The sequence below is a fragment of the Camelus dromedarius genome, chromosome 1, assembly GCF_036321535.1.
Source record: "Camelus dromedarius isolate mCamDro1 chromosome 1, mCamDro1.pat, whole genome shotgun sequence".
Lineage (NCBI taxonomy): Eukaryota > Metazoa > Chordata > Mammalia > Artiodactyla > Camelidae > Camelus > Camelus dromedarius.
In genome coordinates this window covers 82,166,336-82,187,185 of record NC_087436.1, presented here as the reverse complement: position 1 = coordinate 82,187,185, position 20,850 = coordinate 82,166,336, and the positions used below count along the sequence as shown (strand labels likewise).

General features: G+C 39.2%; 1 protein-coding gene across 5 annotated transcripts in view; it reads right to left on the bottom strand.

Moving 5' to 3' along the window:
- The window catches only part of AFF1 (ALF transcription elongation factor 1), a 173,458-nt gene that overhangs the window by 106,436 nt on the left and 46,172 nt on the right, over positions 1 to 20,850 (bottom strand). For 2 of the 5 annotated variants that reach the window (XM_031433554.2, XM_064486148.1), the window contains exon 1: positions 12,989 to 13,432. The exons of the other annotated variants lie outside the window; for them this stretch is intronic. In XM_031433554.2, the coding sequence (XP_031289414.2) occupies positions 12,989 to 13,008 (20 nt within the window). In that variant the 5' untranslated portion in view covers positions 13,009 to 13,432. Of the gene's footprint in view, positions 1 to 12,988; positions 13,433 to 20,850 lie in introns of those variants that run through there. 5 annotated transcript variants of the gene reach the window in all.

Below are 20,850 nucleotides of genomic sequence, written 5' to 3'. Positions count from 1 at the left end.
ATGAATCTCATTGCTGCTTCTGCAAAACACTTTCTGTGTTCCAAACCCATTTTGGGGAGAAAAGCAATTAGTAATCAGGAAACTAGCTATGCTTTTTTTTTTTTTTAATTCCCAACACCTATTGAAATAACTACCCACTCTTACCAGCTCAACTATGAAAACATAATGGTGGTGAAAAATTTTTCAATTAAATCAGAAATGTTTCCCTCAAGTAAACGAATAATTCAGGGACCCTTGTCATCCTACAGTTTGGGCACAATTTTTAAAGGAATTCTATAAAAATCTAAGTATCTGAATTTTCTATTCCTGGTAATTTAAACAAACATAATTCAGATTAAGATTTACAAAGTTAAAGGCAACTGCCAAAAATCTGTTTATTTTCTTGTCAATTTTAAAGTGAGACTGATAGCAAGAAACAAAACAGCAACTTTTCAAACTAATATTTAAAGGCATGGCTAGAAATTATGATTTCAGTCTCTGTATGATTCCAACTTCTACTGAGGCAACGTGAGCATGCCTGTACATTATCTGCACGTGTGAATAGAAAAGAAAAAATCCTACAAGGAATCTTCAATTATTACAAGTCTGTGGGCCATATTAGCTCTTCAACTATGAAAATCTTACAAGCAAAAGTGAGGTTCATAAGTATGGTGTTCAGTGTACGTTTCCACAATCAGAACTAGGAATAGACGGTAACATCTATTAAATCCAAGTGGTGGTGTGTTAATTTCTCCATTCCTACCTTGGCTCCTAGATGTTTTATAAAGTAACTTCTTGTTTCAGTCAATATTAACTGGACTCGTTTGGCTTTTAAAATTATTCTTAGCACGACATTTCTAAGTATAAAAGTTCTGAAAATCTTATCTATTCCTTTTCAAATTTAAGAGAAAAACAACAATCTCAAAAATTACAACAGTCTAAAGTAAGTAAATCACTTATCAAACATATATAAAGAAAAATTCAACTGGCCCTCTCCCTCTTCAGAGTCGGCCCACATTCTGTCTATGGAGTGTGTACCTAACTTTTAATCTGAGCACCCAACACCCACACCGCATGGCCTTTCTCTTGCCTTTCAGTGTATCTCTCTGAATAAATCTACTTTTACTCAAAAAATTAAAAAAAAGAATAATTCAACTATGTGAAAATATTTAATGTGTAAAGAAAAGCTGAAAAGGAAACAAACCTCTGGTCAAGCTGTTGAGATTTAAGGAAGATATTTATCTTTCACTGTAATTACAATTAACTTTAATATAGTGTTACTTTCATTTTACTGAACTACAAAAAGATTTTAAAGAGCCTAAGCCATATCTATTATGGTCAAGGAAAAGTGAATGACCAAGCAAGTGAGATATTATCCCCAGCAATAGAGTCTACAAAATGCTCCTTCTGCCAAAAGCTAGTCAGACATCACTTAGAGAAACATGATCCCACTTAGAGAATTAATAACACATTCACTCATGACAAAAGCAAATGTACATTTTTCTCTTTTGGAGAAACTGAGGCAAACAGCATTTCTCAAATGTCTCCAAGATAAAGGAGTGGCATCTGGCTGGTGATTCAGCCCATGGCACTCTAACTTACCCTTTTCCATTCCATGAAAATCTACAGAGAACACAGTAATCCCATTTAAAACTCTTAAATACTTCTGAAAAACAGGATGAGGTTTTACAAGTTTGTTAGGAAGTCATTCTATTAAAAGCCACCACTTTTTGACAAAATACTCAAGTTGATTTTGAAAAATATACATGAGAAAATATCCATGGAAATTCTGAAAGCACAAAGGGTAAAGAAGAGAGGTTGGCTCAGCCACATATCAAAACACATTATAAAGCGACAGCGATTCAGTCTGATGATGGCTCTTGAACGGAGAACAGAATGCCTAGTTTTTGAGTGGGAAGGTGGGGGTGGGGGGGCTGGACCCCCTCTGCCACTCCTTAAACCAAAATAAAATCCACATGGATGAAAAATGTGAAGATAGATCTTTTATTTTAGACATGTACATCACCAGTACTCCTGACACTTCCTGGGAGTATATGTAAGCAACTAGTACCTTCAAGGGGAGTGACCTAAAACTCACAACTATGAGTATCTCTGCACCAAAGTCATCGTATCACCATTCATAAAGCAAAAACTTCAGCAGTTAGTAGGAGAGATAGAAACTCTTTAATTGTATGAGACTTTTATTCACGTCTTGGTCCAGGGCAGAATAAGTGGACAAAAATAAGAATATAGAAATAATGCAAAATAGGTCTAAGGTACAAACCCACATTTAACTGTGGACCCTGAAAATAAAGAATATACCTTCTTTTCACATATTCACAATATGGTCATAAAAGTACCATATATTATGCCACAGAAGGTCTACAACTTAGTACATTTATTTGAAAATAACTGTAAAATAGTGGTACGAAAGAGAAGCGGTGATAACGAACACAGGATCCTTGAAGCAACTCTGTGATCAAATACAGCTGTGATGCATGCAGAGGGTAAGAACTTTCAGTTCCTACAGTAGTTTGTTGTGATCACATTTTTCAAGAAGCCACAGAATCCCTTGAGAAAAAGGTAGTTAAAACCATCTGCTACCTCCTAAAATACCCAAGGTAGGAGACTATCTATGTTCTATTTCTATATACACTAAAAGACCACCACCTTCTACTGCATTTTCATGCTTCACTATCTTCAACAAGAAGTTCATTCCTGGGCACTGCTTAAGCCTCTTAACACTTATAAATTATTTATTTCTTCAAGATCTGTTTTTGGCAGAGGTGGAGGCCATCCTTCACCCCACTCCCCACAGCAGTCTTACACGTGTATAGGAAGATGCCATGCAGACTACTGACCGTTTTAAATCGCCAGGCTTAAATATCCTCCTCACAGTCTAAATCTTCATTCCCTTATGACTGTCCTCACTGAGCTGTGACTTCTCTAATTCCATCACATCCAAACTAAGAAAAATGTCCTCTCAAATTTCTTTTCCACATGGCTAACTTGTTTATATTTATGCACCCATCAAAGCAAACGCTTAGAAAATATAGTCTCCACTTTAAAAGTTCAAGTTACACTGTTACGGAACACATTATGCCTTCATTAAAATTTTTTTTAAAAAACAGGTCTGAGTTTTGGTAGAATTAATCCACAGGAATAATTAAAATTTTATTTTAAGAAACGGACCCACAATGCTTATTTCCTAAAACTGTATTTGCCCTGTTTAAAATGCCGGTCCTCCCCCTTCAGCATCACTGATTCCTATGCAAATTCTGAAAGGACAATTCATTCTAACACGTTACGACTTGCTTTTTCTCCATTTCAAGTCAACTTCCTCGAAGGTCCTCATGCCCACATGAGACCAAGTTCCCCGCACTCCCTTCTCTGCCACCGCCCCGTTGGGTTTTCGCTGAAGCACTTAACAGTTTTCAGCTGCTTTGCCGCCCGTTTGCTGATTTTGTCTCCTTGCAGGAAGGGGGACTCTGCCTGAAGCAGCTCAGAGCCTTGCATGTGCTGCGGCTGGACCCATCAATGCAGGACGTGGAGAACCAATATTAAAAGCACTGTCCATGCCTGTGGATAGACCACAGTCATAAAGCTATTAATACTTGATATGTAATCTTTAAGTAGGTAAATTAATACCAGAAGTGGTAAATTCCGATAACACACCATAACACACCAAAGCCTCCAATGCAGAAAGCATGCTGGGCAAATTTACTCAAGACAGGCCAAACAGTGGACAACAAACCAGGGCCTCACTGCATTTAAGGAAGAAAAAAAAAAAAAAAAAAAACAGAATAGCAAGGGGGTGCTGAAAAGATGACCTGCTTTTATTACCATCACACATGCACCAACAGACAATTTCAGAGCATTTAATGAAACCTTTGTTTTTAAAATAGATCTTTGTTTTCCTGAAGTTTGGAGCACACCACTGACTGAGGACATGTGATCACCACCTTCCCCTGGCAGGACCCAAGTTTTAACGATAATTTCCAGAAGCTTCACTTAGATAACATAGCTGTGTGTGTGAGGCTGTAGTGAATGAGAACAGTTAATTTTTGCCTGAATGCTTTTTATTAAAAAGTACACTGCAGTGACAATTTCTAGGGCCATTCTGCAGTTATGAAATAAAAGATTTATATTTAATAATATATTTGTGGTATCCGAATTGTGGGCTGGAAGTTTCTTTTGCAACTTGGACAACAGTTAGCATGCACTGATATTTTAAATTTTAACTTGGTTTTCTTTAAACAGTCTTTAATAAGTTTCTTCATCAAAAAGCCCAACTAATTTAAGAAATACTGTGAAGAATTTTCTATGAGAGGAAAAAAAAGAGTTGCATTTTTAAGTCATATATAAATTTAAAACATTTCCTAATAATCAAATGCAAAATGGATCACATCTCAGAACCACTATTTTCACAGCCCAACTATTTTATGGACATAGTACATAACACAAGAAACCAAGTGAATCAGACTGGTTTGTCATACTGAATATGATTTTAGAAGATAAGCCTTGGGTGAGCATGTATTTTGGAAAACAGCTTGGTGGTTTCTCAAAAAGTTAAGCATAAAACTGTCGTTAAGACCCAGCAAATTCCACTCCTAGGTACCTAGCTAAGAAAAAGAAAAATACATCTACATAAAGACTTGCATGCAAATGTTCATAGCATCATTATTCAAATGCTAACTGCCCCTCCAAAAAAGCTGGAAACAACCAGTCTGCCCTATCCAGACAATGGAATTAATTACTCAGCAACTAAAAGAACAGAGCTACTGACACAGGATATGCCATAGATGAACCTCAAAAAATTATGTGAGTGAAAAAAGACAGATGTAACAAACTACAAGGTCCTGTGTACATGAAGTGCCCACCAAAGGCAACTTTACACCCAGACAGAAAGTAGATTAATGGTAGGATGGGGCATGAGGGATCTTATTGGAGGGATAAAATGTTCTAAAACAGATGAATGGTGATGGTTGCATCAGTCAGTAAAGTAACTAAAAACCACTAAATTGTACACTTGAAATGGTCAACTTTATGATATGTAAAATAGACCTCAAAGCTATAGAGGGAAAAAATTAAGAACTTAGGCTGGAAAGAAGCATTCATAAAACAAGAAGTAACACAGGAGATAAAAGATCTGCGTGATGGTGAATGGACCTTGACTAAAGCTAATCACTCTTCTTCTCCTTTACAAAAAAAGTCATTTACTGAGCTACCAAAAGACCAACCAGGGGTAAGCTTCTACTTCACTCTTTAAAATAATCAATAATACCAATACCTTACGGGTGTCACACAGAACTATGGGTGACCTCAGAAACCAAGTTCTGTTCTAGGCTTGTCGTGAGAACTGTCATGATTTTTAAGACTAAATTAAACTCACATTAAGTAAATCTAAAGATTTTCACTCTCTCCTTAGAAAAGTATGAGTGTTAAAATAAACATATGAAGAAGTTTCTGTTTTTAAGACTAGGCCCCTATCATGAGGATTAAAACAAAAAACCCTAACACTATGAGGAAAATGATAGAATTTATCAAATTCATTCTTTTACAACTTCCAATCTAGGGCTTTTTGTCTTCTGGGCACAATTCCCATTTAAAAACAAAAACTAAGTTTAATTGGTTTACTTTAAATTTTGCTAAAACCAAGTGACACAGACATTAATGTGCTTATTCTTTCCAACATCTTCAGGGAGCAGAACTTCACTCTGAAACAAATGTAACACACTGGGTTTCATTATACCCTTTTACTATCCTAATGTTAGTAAATGCTGCTGCCTAATTTTTTCCATGTGGTACAAAGTTTGTATTTACACAGTTTTTTTTTTTTAAATGAAGAGTTAGCACAAGAATGGTTTAACTCTAAAAGGGAACTAAGGGCGGGGTTGGGGGGGAGTGGGAAATACACAGACTATAAAAGAAAAAAACAGAAAAACAGAATTTCTAGAGGCATAAATGCTAGGTCAAAGTTACTTGGGAAAAAAACATAAAATGAGAGCTTTACCTTGGTTTACTGTCTAGAACGCTGTACAAAAAATATCTGCCTTTAACAACAACGCAAAAAAACCTACTTAAAACAGCTTATTCAGTCATTGAGAGGTTATTTTCTTTTACACTTGACCTTAGTCAAAAGGCTGAGAAGCGATGAGGTTATTTTCCTTTAAAGAACAAAATTAAAATCCTAATATCATGGACTCAAATCTTTATCAATGTTTTGGCAGCTAAAGTTACCAACTTATTAGACAGGTACTTAGAAATTTCTATGGTCAAATATTAATTTGTCAATCATGAGATAAAAATATCTTAAGTTCTGCAAAGCTGGACAGAAAACAGGTTTCATACTTTTGCACAGAACAGTGGGAACTGGTTAATTTTATATCACTTTCCATAAATTCACATGCAGAGTAAATCAGATACACCTGTATTTTTAAAGCAACAAGAATGGGGAGAGGGAGAAAAGCAATTTAACAAGTTATCCAGATGCACGTCATCCAGGATGAAAGTCACATGATAGCCTCTGCTCTATCGACCACAAAAACATATGCCCCAAATCAAAATTTAATTACACTGCACGACAGTCTGTGAACTGTGCTTCATATTTTATCTACTGCTCTGCTTTTGACAGGACAGTTTCCTGAAGGAAAAGTTCCAAGAATTGAAAAGTTACAACACCCACATACCAAAAAGTGTTTCCTGAATTTTGTTACAGGAACTGACATCTGCTATAATTTTAACATTTACTTCCCATAGGAGTCCCATTTAAAAACTTTGTTGCACAGCATTTGTTCGACGACAGTATATCTAGTCGATGCTTTTGTTTAAAACAAGAAAAAAACACCCAACTTTCATTTCAGCTCCAAAAGTCTGGATATAACTGACCAACTCGCAATTAGTTATAACTTTTCCCTGTGAACAAAAACAACTGTCACCTGATAAACGGGGGGGGGGGGGGCGGTCACGTGTAGAGCATGAGTTAATAGTTTTGTGAGGAAGCCCAGAGTGGATAGGAAAGGGTAAATTAAGTATCCAGCTTCTTGGGGAAGCGCTGCTTGATCAAACAGTGGACATTACTTCTTGGTACCTTCCTTTTCTTTTTACTTTTAAAATACAGGTGCATTTGGACATTTCAGCTAATACAGGCAGTAACAGGTGCGTCTACCTTCTCTACCGATCTCTTACTTGAATTGAATGGGGGAAACACGTGTATATATGAATAAATATTAAATCAAAATGGGACTGCATTACACGATATCGTGTATACGCTACTGCATCTCTCTCGCACACTCCCCATTTCACACTGTGGTCGCTGGGCCTCGGGCCTCAGACCCAGCAGGGCTCCACCCAAGCACCACCCCGGACCTGCCCAGTAGGAATCTCTAGGGGGAGTGGAGAGCAGAATCTGCACGTGAAGCAGTACTCATGGGGTTTCTTGTGTCTAATCAAGTTTGAGAACCTTGAGCTTAATATAAACACATTGGCTCCTAACATATTCCATTACTTGTATTTGCTTAATTGCCAATCCAGCAGCAAGCAATACTGAAAAGAAAGACAAGATCCTTCCGGGCAAAATAAAGACCAAGCCAGCGACTCAAGAGCCGCATCCTTAACTCTCCTCAGTCCACCCAAACGAGGGATCGTGTGGTCCGCAGGGCTCCAAGGAGAAAGAACAATCCGTGGTCCTTTTAGAACGTGGTGGAACTGTGGGTGCCCTTTGGAAACAGTACCTAATACCGAATAAAAGACAATTTAGCTGTCAATAGAAATATAATATATTTCCCCCTTCTGTTTGCTTCAGTTCCTTTTGACAAGATGTCACTACTGGGATTTCCTCTTAATATATTAAGTCTGACATCACATTACTGCTTTGGCTAATAGCTTTAAGAACCTGATAGGAGTCCAATCTAGTTAAATTAAAAACGAAGCCAATAAACCAATGCTAGAAAACAACAGACGTTCACCAGAGAAAAAAGACTTTCAGGATATTAAGTCTGCCAGCTTTGTGACCATCAAGTTAAGCTTTAACTCACTGTGGATAGATAGGAAAAGGGAAAAGTTTGCACAGGGGCAGGATTCTCAACACTGTTCACTGCCAAGACACAAAAAGTCAGCACTGGGATGGTTATTAAAGTTAATTTTTACTTTTGGGTCTCCAAGGGCATTAACATTAAGTTATAAATCTTATCCCCCCACCCCAGGTGTAAAGCTAAACTTCATCTGGTACATTTATATTTGAGCAAGACATTATTCTGCATTCTACTTGCTGTATTATTTTAAGCAAATGAATATTCATACTAAAGTGAATTAAGAATAATCTGAAGCAGAACTTAAAGGACCACAACTTTAGCTTTCCCCATTTTTTTTTTACTTGAGTAAAAAAGACAGGCAATCATTTAAGAGGTAACTCATGCACCCACCCCTATCAATAAAATGTAACTGAACCGCAACAAAGAGATTATGACACCCAAGCTTGCTATGTTTGTACTTCTAAGCCAAGAAACTTTGTCCTGAAGGTGCAGATTGTATTTCCAAGTAGTCCGGAGGGAAAGTCAGGATACACTGGTGTTCATAGTCCTCCTCACCACATCTCGCATACAGGATTTTCCCTTTCAGAAGACAGATTTTGGAAATATGTTTATTTTCCTACCTTAGAAAATGAATGAAAGAGAAATTTGCAAATAGAAAAACCTAGTTTATATATTTAAAAGCAAACCAGTTGACTGTTAACTCTCAAAGCAGTAATGAAGTTACTCAGCTTTATAATTCCTCCATTTTACAGCTATTAAGTAATACAAAGATTTGGATGCTCAAAACAAGTGACAGTACCAAGATGAGAGTTTCCTCTTATCCATGATTAAGATAATATTAAATATATTATATTTAAAATTTAAATTACTTAAATGTAGCATTCACTAAATTCCATTTTCAAAGAGTATAGAACCAGCTACTGAATGCCTTTTCATGGTGCAGCATGGAATCCTCTAACTCTCCTGAGACCACTTGTATTAATTTTGCCAAAGACCATCCCCACAAACCAGCTGACTCAAAAAAAGACGACTCAATCCTCTTTCCATCTTTATCATGCAAGAAGCTCTAGTCCAAGTCAGGAAGCTCAGCTGGGCTCTCAGGATGAACTAGAAGGAAACCACTTAAGAGACCTGTCTGTGTTTCTCTTCTGTCAAGGACACTATTTACAATGGTGTCATAAGGGAAAAACTGAAGACATTCACTGGGTCGAAACACTGCATAAATTATTTCCCTCTTGAAATCACTTCCTTGAACTGCACTTTCCAAAACACCAGTGTTCTTCTTTGATATTTGCTCATATTTAATCAGAGCTTCTTTGCTTTTGCAAATTTTCTTCCAAGGTAATCTTTATAGAGCTCATAAATCAGGGGTGGGGGCAGAGGGGGGAGCAAACTGGTTCCAGACCAGTTTAAGAGTACTGCTCTTTGCAATGGAAAATGTCCCCCACCAGAGTCACATCCACCAAAAACCGGCTTCATAATAATCTTGGGAACAATCTGACTTTGCTCTATTATTATTTCTTTAAACTTCATTAACTTTAGTCAAATTCAAACAAAAACACTGTGGGAGAGTTGACTAAACCGAATTTCCACATCTTCCTCAAAAGATGTGCTCAGCCACCAGAAGCTACTCTCCTAAAGAAGCAAGTTCAACTCCCCCATTCCCATTCAGGCACCCCTCCCTACAAGGTGGGGGCGGGCCAGGGCTTCTCCAATAGCACAAGGTGCATTTTAAACCGGTTAATCCCTGTCCATAGTGTAAAATACGTATGTGTTCCTTTCTAGAATCCAGAAATTGCTTCAATGAAGGGGTCAGCAGAGATGGAGTACCAAAGCCCTCCTTTCTATTTCATCCATCAACACACTCCTCAATATAAAGCAAGCTAATCCTCATAGAAAAGGAAAGACCTACAAACTGATGGGACTCCATGTCTACCCCTACCCATCATACAGGCTTACTCGTCCACAAAAAAGGGCGTACCAGGTTGTATATACTTCCAAGAAAGTACAGTCTCCAAGTGCTTTAGATCAGGATTTAGAAACTAAAGCCATAATCTGTAAGTATTTCACATTAAAAAAAGCAAGTCTGTTACAATTTCCACAAAGACTAGTCAATGTATCTGTTGTGCTTACAGATTCCAAAGGAAGCACACACTGATCTGAGTGGAGGGATAGCATATGCCCTGTTTTAACTGATGTTGCATTTTTAAGTGATTGCCTCTTTCTCCCCATCTCTGAAAACACAAACCAAATATTCACTGTTTTCAAAATATTTACCCAAAATCTAATTTGTAAAACTTAGGCAACTGACCTTTCAATTCAATGTCTTCCATATCTAGCAGAAGAAAGCAACCACAAATCAAAACAAAATTATCAATCTTCTACTTTTAGGTTTTACAATGAAGGAGTGAAATATGCAGCCTCAATTTATGAAAGTTCACAAGCCAAGAAACACTTAAGTAGTCCCTCCCACATTCAAAGTACTTCTAGCTCATGCAGGAGATACTAAAAATGTGACACAATTATCTTAAGGAACCAACTACAGAGAAGAAATACACATGAAAAATTAGTCATACACCACTCATCAATATCAAATGAAGAATATCACCTTATAACAATACCAAATAATGAGAGAATAGTGCCATGGTCAGCTCATGTATTCACTCTCAGTGCTACAAAATTCAGTTTCATTTAAGTTCCCCTCTACCTTTTTCACTAAAAAAAAAAAAAAAAAAAAAAGTAAACAATGCACAAGGAAACTCCTGTGGTTAGAACAGACTGACTTATGAATCCACTGAGTCCAACAATTTAAATTAATTTTTCCAAGAGCAGAGAGATGCTACCTCTCTGCTCTTGAAACAATGAGGGACATGTGGGCAAGATTTTACTAACCTTGATTATATATCATAGGTGATGGTCCCATTTCTCTTAGCACTACTCAGAGTAACATGGCCCAGCTTTGAGATTTCCCTGAAATCCAAAAATATCTGCAATCTTCTCCATACATTCTTTCTTTGGATCTCAAAGGTTACCTACTCTCCCACAAACACAATGTCTGAATGAACATGGACCATAGTCCAGCTACACCTAAAGAAAATGGGCACTTGTGAGATACACTCCCAGAATGCAGACTTGGAAAACAACAGACTACCATGGCCTTGTGGCTTTGTTCCTAGTTCAAGGGCACATATGAAGGCCAGGTAAAAGAGCGGAATATGTATGGTCCTTCAATTTCAATTACTGGCAAATTGAATTACCACACACCTGATAACTCAGATTTTTACATCTTGTAGCCAAGTCCTTTTAGCAGAAATTGCTTTTCGTGCATTTATATGGAGGCTTTGCAGCTCCCTCTTAACACCCCATCTCAGCATTAAAGAGGCAGCCTGGAAGTAAGGAAATGCTGCAGAGCAGCTCAGGACTCAAGCACTGCTCTACCCTTGTGACCTCAGGCAAGAACAAGGCTGGCTGGGCCTCAGTTTCCTTTAAAAAAAAAAAAGTGAAAAACAAAAGTACTTACCTATTTAAGTGACTGAGAATAGTCAAAGAGGTAATTCAATTACAGCCGCTGTGCCTGGCACACAGCAGTGTCCAATTTAGCTATTACCTCATTTGAGTCTTAATTAGTTTAAGGGCGAAGACATTGAAATCACTCACACCTGAGTTCAAATCTCAGCCTTATATTACTGAGCTCTGTTGTATAGTCTTTAATTTCTTAGATCGTGGTATTTTAATCTGTGGTTTTGATGCCATGGATCCCTTTGGCAGTTAAATTTCAGTAAAGCTTAGCAAAAAATAAAGATGCAACTTTTGTTTCTCATCCTAGTTTTCCTACTACCTGGTTCCAAGAACCTTTTAGAGCAACCAGTAAAACAGGGGCAGGGATAAACCACTGAGTTCAGAGGATTAAATATATACATAGAAGGTGCTATACAGTGAAGTTCTTTTTCTTCCTAGAAAGTTCTATACCTTAGGAAAAAATTTCAAAGTCTCATCAAGTTCAAGCTTCAACATTAAAGCATTGATTTCTTTGAGTGATCCATCTAGGTCTTCAGATGTGAAATGTGTTTAGCCTTATAAGATTTCCCCCAAATCACTATGTTACATCAGAGAGCAAAACTGAGGAGCCCTATTATTTTAAATGTAACACCAAAGTGCTTTCTAGTAAAATTTAAAGTTAAAGAACGTATAGGCAAGTTCTAAGCTTCCCTTAGCACCAACTGCTGTCACGACTAACATTCAATTACACACAACAGTCTGAATCTCATAAGAATCACGACAAATGCCTTGTCATCACTCTTAAGCGCTCATTACCATAAAAAAATAATAATAATAAAGCAACAAACCATGGAAAGCCAGGGCTCGAGGTTCTTATAACAGCGTTCCTGACAGCAACTGCAGTTCATTATCCTCTCCCTTCACCAACCCCAGTACGTTCCTGGTCTTTGCCTACTCAGCAAATTCAGGCAAGCTGTGCCGTTTTATGTGCAATCGTACATTTTGGCAGTAAAATTTCCAGTCACTTACCAGGCAAATTCCCAGTCACCTCCGTCGAGGCGAACTGTTTTACATTAATTAATTTCTAAAATTCTGCTCAAGGCGTTAGCGGGAAAAAAAAATCAAGAGAACCAAAGGAAAGTGCACAAAGAAACTAAAGGACAATTTGGGTAAAGGCAGACAAGTTAAGTCAACTTGATTACTCTGAAAATAATTATTTTTGGAAGACAAGAGAAATTTAACTTTAATCTGAACTTGAACTCAACCCCTCTCCTCTCCTCTGCAGAAAACTGTCTCGGATGTTCTCCAAACTGTTTTTTATCTGACATAATGAACCACAGCATCAGGAATGACGAGAAAGCAATGACAAAGCTGCTTCCTGCCCGTCTTCTTCGCAGCACCCCAAGCCTTCGCCCGCAACCTTCAATCTCCCCGAGCCACTAACACATTCTAAAAGTTTCTCTCGGTGCCTGCCTTACCTTGACTGGGCTGCCATCATTCAGTTTATAGAGCTCAAGGTCTCCTGTCCATGAGCGCCTTCAACCCGCGGCCCTTGTGCCAGCGCCGCGCTCACCATTTGCCGGGGCCGGGCGGGGACGCTTCCCCAGCGCGACTCCCCGATGTTACGGGACTACCTGCTCCCGAGCCCGGGCGTCCTCAGCGCAGCCTCCGGCTCCGACCGTATTGGCTCACGCTAATCCTGATGGACATCCGGGCACTGGGGCCTCTGCGGGCGAACTACACTTTGGACGGCCCCGGGTAGCGTCGCGTCCGAAACCAGAGTGAGCGCGATCCCTCCGGGCGATTCCAGAGAAGGGAAACCAAAGGGGTCCGCGCGCAAAGCCCACCAGCGCACAGCTCCCGCCGAGCGGCACTTGAACTCAGGTCCGCGTCAGAAGAGAAAAGAAATCGTCCTCTGGCTGACATAAAGTTGCCCGAGTTCGCCTAAACACCCCCGTCAAGAAAGTTCTGGTGGTACGGTCCGCCTCCTTAAAAGGGCACGGCGCTCGGCTGGCCTGGGCCGGAGGCTGCGCCGGGCGGGGGCGCCGACGCAGCCCAGCTGGCTCGATCGCGGCCCGGCCCCGCCTGCAGGCTCCTGGCTAAGGCTCTCTTGCCAGGTTTTAACAATGTACAAACACACACCGCCGGAACACACAGTACCCGGCTGCTCAGAACTCCAGCTCCAATTTGATTATTTGTTGAATATTGGGCCCCGAGAGGCTGCAGGGAACAAGGAATAAAACCAACGCAGGAAACCACGTTTGCTACTTTTGACCATTCCAAAGCTTGCAGTCAGGAAATGTGCAACTAACGCACACTTGTTTGACTTTGTTCGCTTTCAGTTTTGATTTCGTTACACTGAAGCAAGTATTTACAAAACGCCCTCTCCTTTATTGGACAACATGCAGATTACAAAGGGAACAGTAACTCATGTGGTACTTAAAGAAGTAAATAAGGAACTGACAAATTCTTAGAACATTACCAAGGATGCAAACCAACAAAATATTAAACACAGTAAAGTACAAACGAAATCGTGTCCTACTAAGGGGACCAGGGAAGGCATTTAAATTTAAACTGTGCCTAAGGCTAAGCAAGAAAAAACGTAGGTGGACAGGAAGGAGGTTGTGCTTCAGCATCTCAAGGGGACCAGTACCACACTCTAGGAGCTGAGAACTCCTTTTTTTAATATATTTTTTAAACTTTTTTTTTTAAATTGAGTTAATAGTCAGGAGCTGAGAACTCTTAAATGAATGCTGAGTGAATGTCTGCCCTGTGGACTCCCCATTCTACCTACAATCATGACAATGTCACCATCTCACAGAGATACTCCAGACCTTATTACTAAGAAGCCAAGGGATACAGACAAGCTGACGTCTGCAAGAAAACTGCAAAGCTGTGAGGTTGGGGGCTGGAGGGTAGGAGGAAGGCCCAAAGCATCTCTATCAGTGGTTCTCAAAGTGTGATTGGTGGACTCCTGGGAGTTCCCAAGACCTTCTTAGAGGTCAGAACTATTTTTAGGATAACACAAAGACATTATTTGTCTTTTTCACTGTGCTGACATTTGCACTGATGGTGCAAAAGCAATCGTGGGCAAACTGCTGGCGCCTTAGCACTAATCAAGGCAGTGGCAGCAAAAAGAACTAGTGGTCACTGCACTCTTCACTACCACACATTAGCAGTTAAAAACAAAAGAGCCAATTTCCTTTATGAATGTCCTTAATGAAGCGAGAAGTAGGAATTACTACTTTATTAAATCTTGACCCTTGAGGGCAGGTCATTTTGATGTTCTCTGTGACAAAATGGGAAGTACACAAGAGGCACTCTACTGTCAGAGTGAAGTACAGTGGTTGTGTAGAAGAAAACACTTGTGTAATTGAGTTGCAAGCTGAACTAGCTATTTTTTCATGGACTACCATTTCTACTTGAAAGAACAATTGACGAACTGTGGTTATTCTGACTTGGGTATTTGGCAGTCATTTTCTCAAAAATGAACAAAGTAAGTCTGTTTCTTCAAGGAAAACTGACCGTATTTATTGCCAATGATAAAATTTGAGGTTTCAGGCATTTTGGAAAATTTGACATCTGCCACCCTGAGCTTGACAGCTTCCCAATTCTTAACAACTTTCCTGATGAGGTAAGTACGGTAATGAATATGCTTTTAGAAGATCTGCATAACTTAGTAACCAATATTTTCAAAACAGTACAAAATCATGCATGGGTAAAAAGATCCATCCAAAGTGCAAGACAGACCAAAGGATTTTAATATGTCAAATTAAAAAAAAAAAAAACCTCAAGATATGATTTCAGATTCCACATTGCAACTAACCTTTAAGAAACTATGACTTGTGGAGTTTTGATACAATATCCCAAAAAGGTATTAAAATACTCTCCTCTTTTTTGTATGAGTCTGGATTTTCATCACAGATTTCAGCCAAAATAACATTGCAACAGATTGAATACAGAAGCAGATATGAGAATCCAGCTGTCTTTTATTAAGCTAGACAGTAAAGAGATTTGCATAAATGTAAAACTACCACTCCTCTAATTTTTTTTTTTTTTTTTTTTTGGTGGGGGAGGTAGTTAGGCTTATTTATTTATTTAATGGAGGTACTGGGGATTGAACCTAGGACCTCATGCATGCTAAGCATGTGCTCTACCACTGAGCTATACCCTCTCCTCTTCCTCTAATTTTTTTTTTTTTTGGAAAGTTTTTTTTTAAGTAAAAATATAATTTATGTTAACAGGGAATAGGTTTCTTATTTTAAAGAATTCAATATTTTAGATATCTCAATTTTCATTTCTAATACAGCAAGTATCAATAGATAAAACCAACATATACAAAAACTCTTTGGGGTCCTCAATAATTTGGAAATGCAGAATCAGTCCATGTCACTTGCTGATATTTCCACATCTCCCTGACCTCTTCACATTCATCACGGCTTCCCTTATATTAAAATGTAGCATTATAATATCAGCTATTCCTGTATAACCTATTAGCTCCTAGATCAGCTTTGGCAAAATGTCAGATCACCTGTGGCATGTATTAAAAACAGACTCCAAAACTACTGAATCAAAATCCTTGTGGGGTGAGGTCTCAGGGATACACACTTCAACAAACTCTCCAGCTAATACCTGTCTGCTTAAATGTGAGAACCACTTTCCTAGAGTATGTGTATTTAGATAATAATGTTGAACTTTTGATTCAGTATTGGTTTATAATCCTTCAATCATTTTAAGGATCATGGTTGGAAAGCATTTATTTTTAAACATTAAGAGATCTCTATCAGACAATAAAATATCACTGCACGTATATATTCTTTTGCAATAAGAGAGTAATAAATCTTGAACGAAACAAACTATAAATTTAGGCAAAATCTACTCCCCCCAAATTTTTGCTTGCCATTTCCCCCATCTTTCTCTTGTTGTTCTAAATACCAACTATGATCATTTATGCTTTAAATTGATATCAGACATATAAGTAAGCTGAAACAATATTGCACAATAGCATTTATCATAAATTTTCCAGGTTAGAAATGTAACATCACTTACATTAAAAATACAGTTTTCCCTCTGTGAACTGTGTTAATGGTTCTGACACCAAAGATAGGAAAGAATACAGCAAATATTTACACAAAAGGAAGTAAGAAATCAACTGCAGATCAAGATTACACCTGAGATTCCCCAGGCTCTTAAGATCATTTGTAATGTAAATTAGTGAAGGTAATTTGAAACAGAAGTGGGATTACACTCGATTTGTCACAGATCTAAAAATACTAGAGGAAAGTGCTGGAGAAATTACTCTGGAACTGGATACCGCATGTGGCTGCAGAGAGAGGTACAGCAGGATACACATGGGCGTTATTATCTCCGAGTGTTTTGAAAACATCAAGGTATCCGACCCAGTCTTGTTCAGCAAAGAAACTGAACAAAAAGACATTCTTAACCTTTTGGGGGCACCTAATTTTTTGGCTTTCTGATGAAATTTGAGGATAAAGGCCCATGCACATAACATTTGCTCTACTTGGATGTGATTCGTGATTCCCCTGCAGCCCACCTAGGAAGAACCTGAGGCTCTGTAGGCTTCAAATGGTAAATCTCTGGACCCTAGGGTATGTTCAAACTGGACCAGTAATGGACTCAACTTACCTTCCAAATAAGGGGTTGGTCTTCACTGCCCCTTTAAAAAGTTGGAACTGTCTTAGTAATTGCCCAGTTCAGTGAAGAATTTCTAACAAAAGCAATGGAAAGAGGCATACCTGTCTCGCTGCTAGATGGAACTCTGCCTAGTAAGGCCAATCTGAAATAAAATCTTCAAAAATTGGAAAGAATGGAAAGATACTACATGACAGCAAAACATCATCTACACATCCAAATCCCAAGTTTCTCAGAACAGTGATAATACGCTAATCAGTTCCCCATTTCCTGAATTCACTAATCCTTCCATGACCAAGTATGCTAACACCAAAAAAGTAAGGTATACAATTTAATAAATGGGGCAGAATTTATAAGGTGAGTGCGACAGACTAGTTTACTACCTGAAACGGGTTCCTGAATCACAAGAGTGCCTTTTTATTAGCTCTTTAAATTAATAAGCTTTACAAATGACACTTGCACACATGTAGTGGCAATAATACATGGCCTATGCAACAACACACCTTAAGTACAATTACGAATGTGCACTAGAATTGTTATCCAAGAGTGAAAACAGGATAGTCTTTCAAGTGCTCCATCATTTATTTGGCAAAATACAGACGGACATATGTTAAAAATATGTTTATATTTTTAAATTTTGGGGGGTGGGGGGAGGTAATTAGGTTTATTTAGTATTTATTTATTCTTAGAGGAGGTATTGGGGATTGAACCCATGTCCTCATACATACTAAGCATATACTCTACCCCTTGAGCTATACCCTCCTCCCAAATTTTTTTTAAGTGATAGGTGGCAAACTCTTTCTAACATACCTTAGTTTAAATTTAAAAGAAACATTTTTTTTCCAACAAGTTGTCTTAATCATAACTCTTAAATACCATTCAATGTATGCATTTGGTCTACAATAGTCACTCAATGATTCTACTCTTTAGTGGCATTTTTAGTCTAAAAATTACACAGGTCAAATCTAAGAATTTTTACTTCATCTCAATGGGATGTTGTTTGATGAGGACACTGCAAAAATGACTTCACCCAAAGAAAGGTGCTTAAGGTGCCACTGGATGAACTCAAATAAATCAGACACAGGAAAAGGGAGGCGAGATGAGCGGAGAGACAAAGGAGGAGAAATAAGATGAGGGAGGGCAGAGACAGCAGGGAAAACTGGGCAATAAGCATCGCTGGAAATTAACTGGCTTCCCCTTCAGCTGTGACCTCAACACAGAGCAGATGCTCCTTCACTGGTCCTGAGCAGGTCCTGTCTGTCCCCAGGCACTCTTCCGAGCTTTACTCCACACTTTTCAGGTCCTCTAACATGGCCTTCAAACTAGAGGAACATGGAAGTTCTCAAGAGGTAAGAGGGCAAAGGTTTGAAGTAAATTATTTCCAGGTCCTTCTTTCCCAAAACAAGGGCTCAGGCTTTCCTCCCACTTCCCGCTTGCCTTTCCCCACTTGAGTAAGACAAGCAGGCCTCTCACGCACCCCAAATCAGTCTTAGAAGCTTACACTGCTCCCGGGTGCAAGTGCCTCTGGGGCCCCAGAGGAACAGTTCTATGTGGAGGACAATCCCTGAGCTCAAATCAAGAAATACTCCTCATTAGAGACGTCCAGGTAACCAACCTGCAGCAAGGCCCGTGCCCCACTGATCCAGCTACAGGTTAGAATCAAGAAATGCGGTGGAAGGTTTTCTCTGATGGGATTCAGCTGATGGGTTGAGAATGCTGACTTGCAGTTTTTCAACATGCTTTTGGGGGAGCACACAAGCAAAAATGTTTAAAGACTTCTGCTCAATTTCACCTTTTCCTTCACGGCATGTCTTTATTTCTGGTCTACACCTTTCCACATCTTCCTCTATTTGTGCACAGACAAAACATCCCTCCTCCCCTCCCCATCCATACCAGTGACTTATTCTCAGCCTACAAACTCAAGTTTACCCAATCCTGCTCCCCCGTCCCAACAGACACTTTTTTAAAACAGTCTTTTTATCTTGGAATAATTTTAGATTTACAGAAAAGTTACAAAGAATTCTCATATACCACCCCAGCCAGTTTCCCCATTTTCACATCCTATAGTACCATTTGTCATTTGTCAAAACTGGGATATTCACATTGGTATATTACTATAAGCTAAACTCCAGACTTTATTTTGATTTCACCAGTTTTTCCATTAATGTCCTCTTTCTGTTCCAAGATCCAATGCAGGGTATCACACATTGCACTGTGTGACAGCTTCTCAGTCTTTCCTGGTTTTTTATGACCTGGATAGTTTCAAAGAGTTCAGGCCAGGTGTCCTATAAAATGTCCCTCATCTGGGTTTGTCTGATGTTTTTCCCTTCAGTGGAGGGAGGGAACTGTGTTCCACCTCCTGTAGGGTGGTAGTATCCACACATTGTATTTCTCTAAGAAAGATTTGCTTCTCCATTTATTATTCAGTCATTTATTTATACCAGTATGGCATATGCTTACATATGTATTTTACTCTTTGGGCTATAATTCAATACTACATGCTTTCTTTCGTTGTTCAGATTATTCCAGCCGTGGCCCCTGGGCACTCTCTCCCGTCAGTGCCTTGTCCCTTTGACTTGCTGTGGTCCTTCTGTCTTTTGAGCACTTCCTTACTTTCTGGTACAAGACGCTCCAGGCTCATCTTCTGTTTTCTCTACCACGGTTCTTGAAGCAGCTGTTTCTCCCACATATCACTCTTCTCTCCTTAGAAGCTACTGCCCAAACTCCTTCTGCCATCACAGCCAAAATTCCTAAATGAAGAGTGTCTGCCTCCTTTGCAACACCAGTGCCCACCTTCCTTGAAGCTCTTCTCTGTGGACTTCTATGACACTGATCTATTTTGGTCTGGGGTGGGGGGTCATTTTGTTTCGGAATTCTTTCTGCTCACACATACAGGATTCACTATAAAATGCTGGAAAACTTCCCTTATCTCTCAGTCCATATGCTGTCTCGGGCAACATCAGTAACCCTCTAGAAGTGTAACTCCAGCCCAAACCTCTCCCCACAACTCCAAGTCCCTTCTTTCCACCTGCCCAAAAACACATTCCTGGATGTGAAAAGGTACTTGGCGGTTGTCCAAAATGGATCATTTACTTAGTGAAAAGTATGTCACCCTGGAGATGCCAAGAGCCACACATCTCATTCACTCTCAGTTGCTGCTTGGGTCTGCAAAGGGTGGTTTCTCCATAGATGGAGGGGACAATGTCCAAAGGAGGAATGGGGGAGGGGGAGGTAAGCTGGTTCCATTCTTGGGAATAAAAGCAGAAGACAAAATTCAAAGAGGGCTTCCAATTAGCAGATCAGGAGGGGTGTGGGTAACACAAAACTAAAAAATTCCACTATCTTTATCATGTGTGCAACTGTAATGATCATTGATAAACCTCTTAAAATAAGATCTGCCGCCTTAAGTTTTTTACTAGTAAAAACCAGGGAGTGTGCACAATAATGAGTGTGCAGGTAAGTGTGCAGGGTAGTGATGCCTTTAAAATGGAAAGGCAAACAGGTTAGGAAAAGAGATAAAAAAAATCAGCCTGAGAAATGGCCCCAGGCCAGGCAGTAACCCCCAGCAACTCAAACTCAAGGGGCCAGAATTAATGTGGCTCCAACCAACTCCTCTCCCCGAGTCCCGGTCACCAATCACGAAAACTAAAGACCAGTCACTCCTTTTCCTGGCTCTTCCTGCACATGT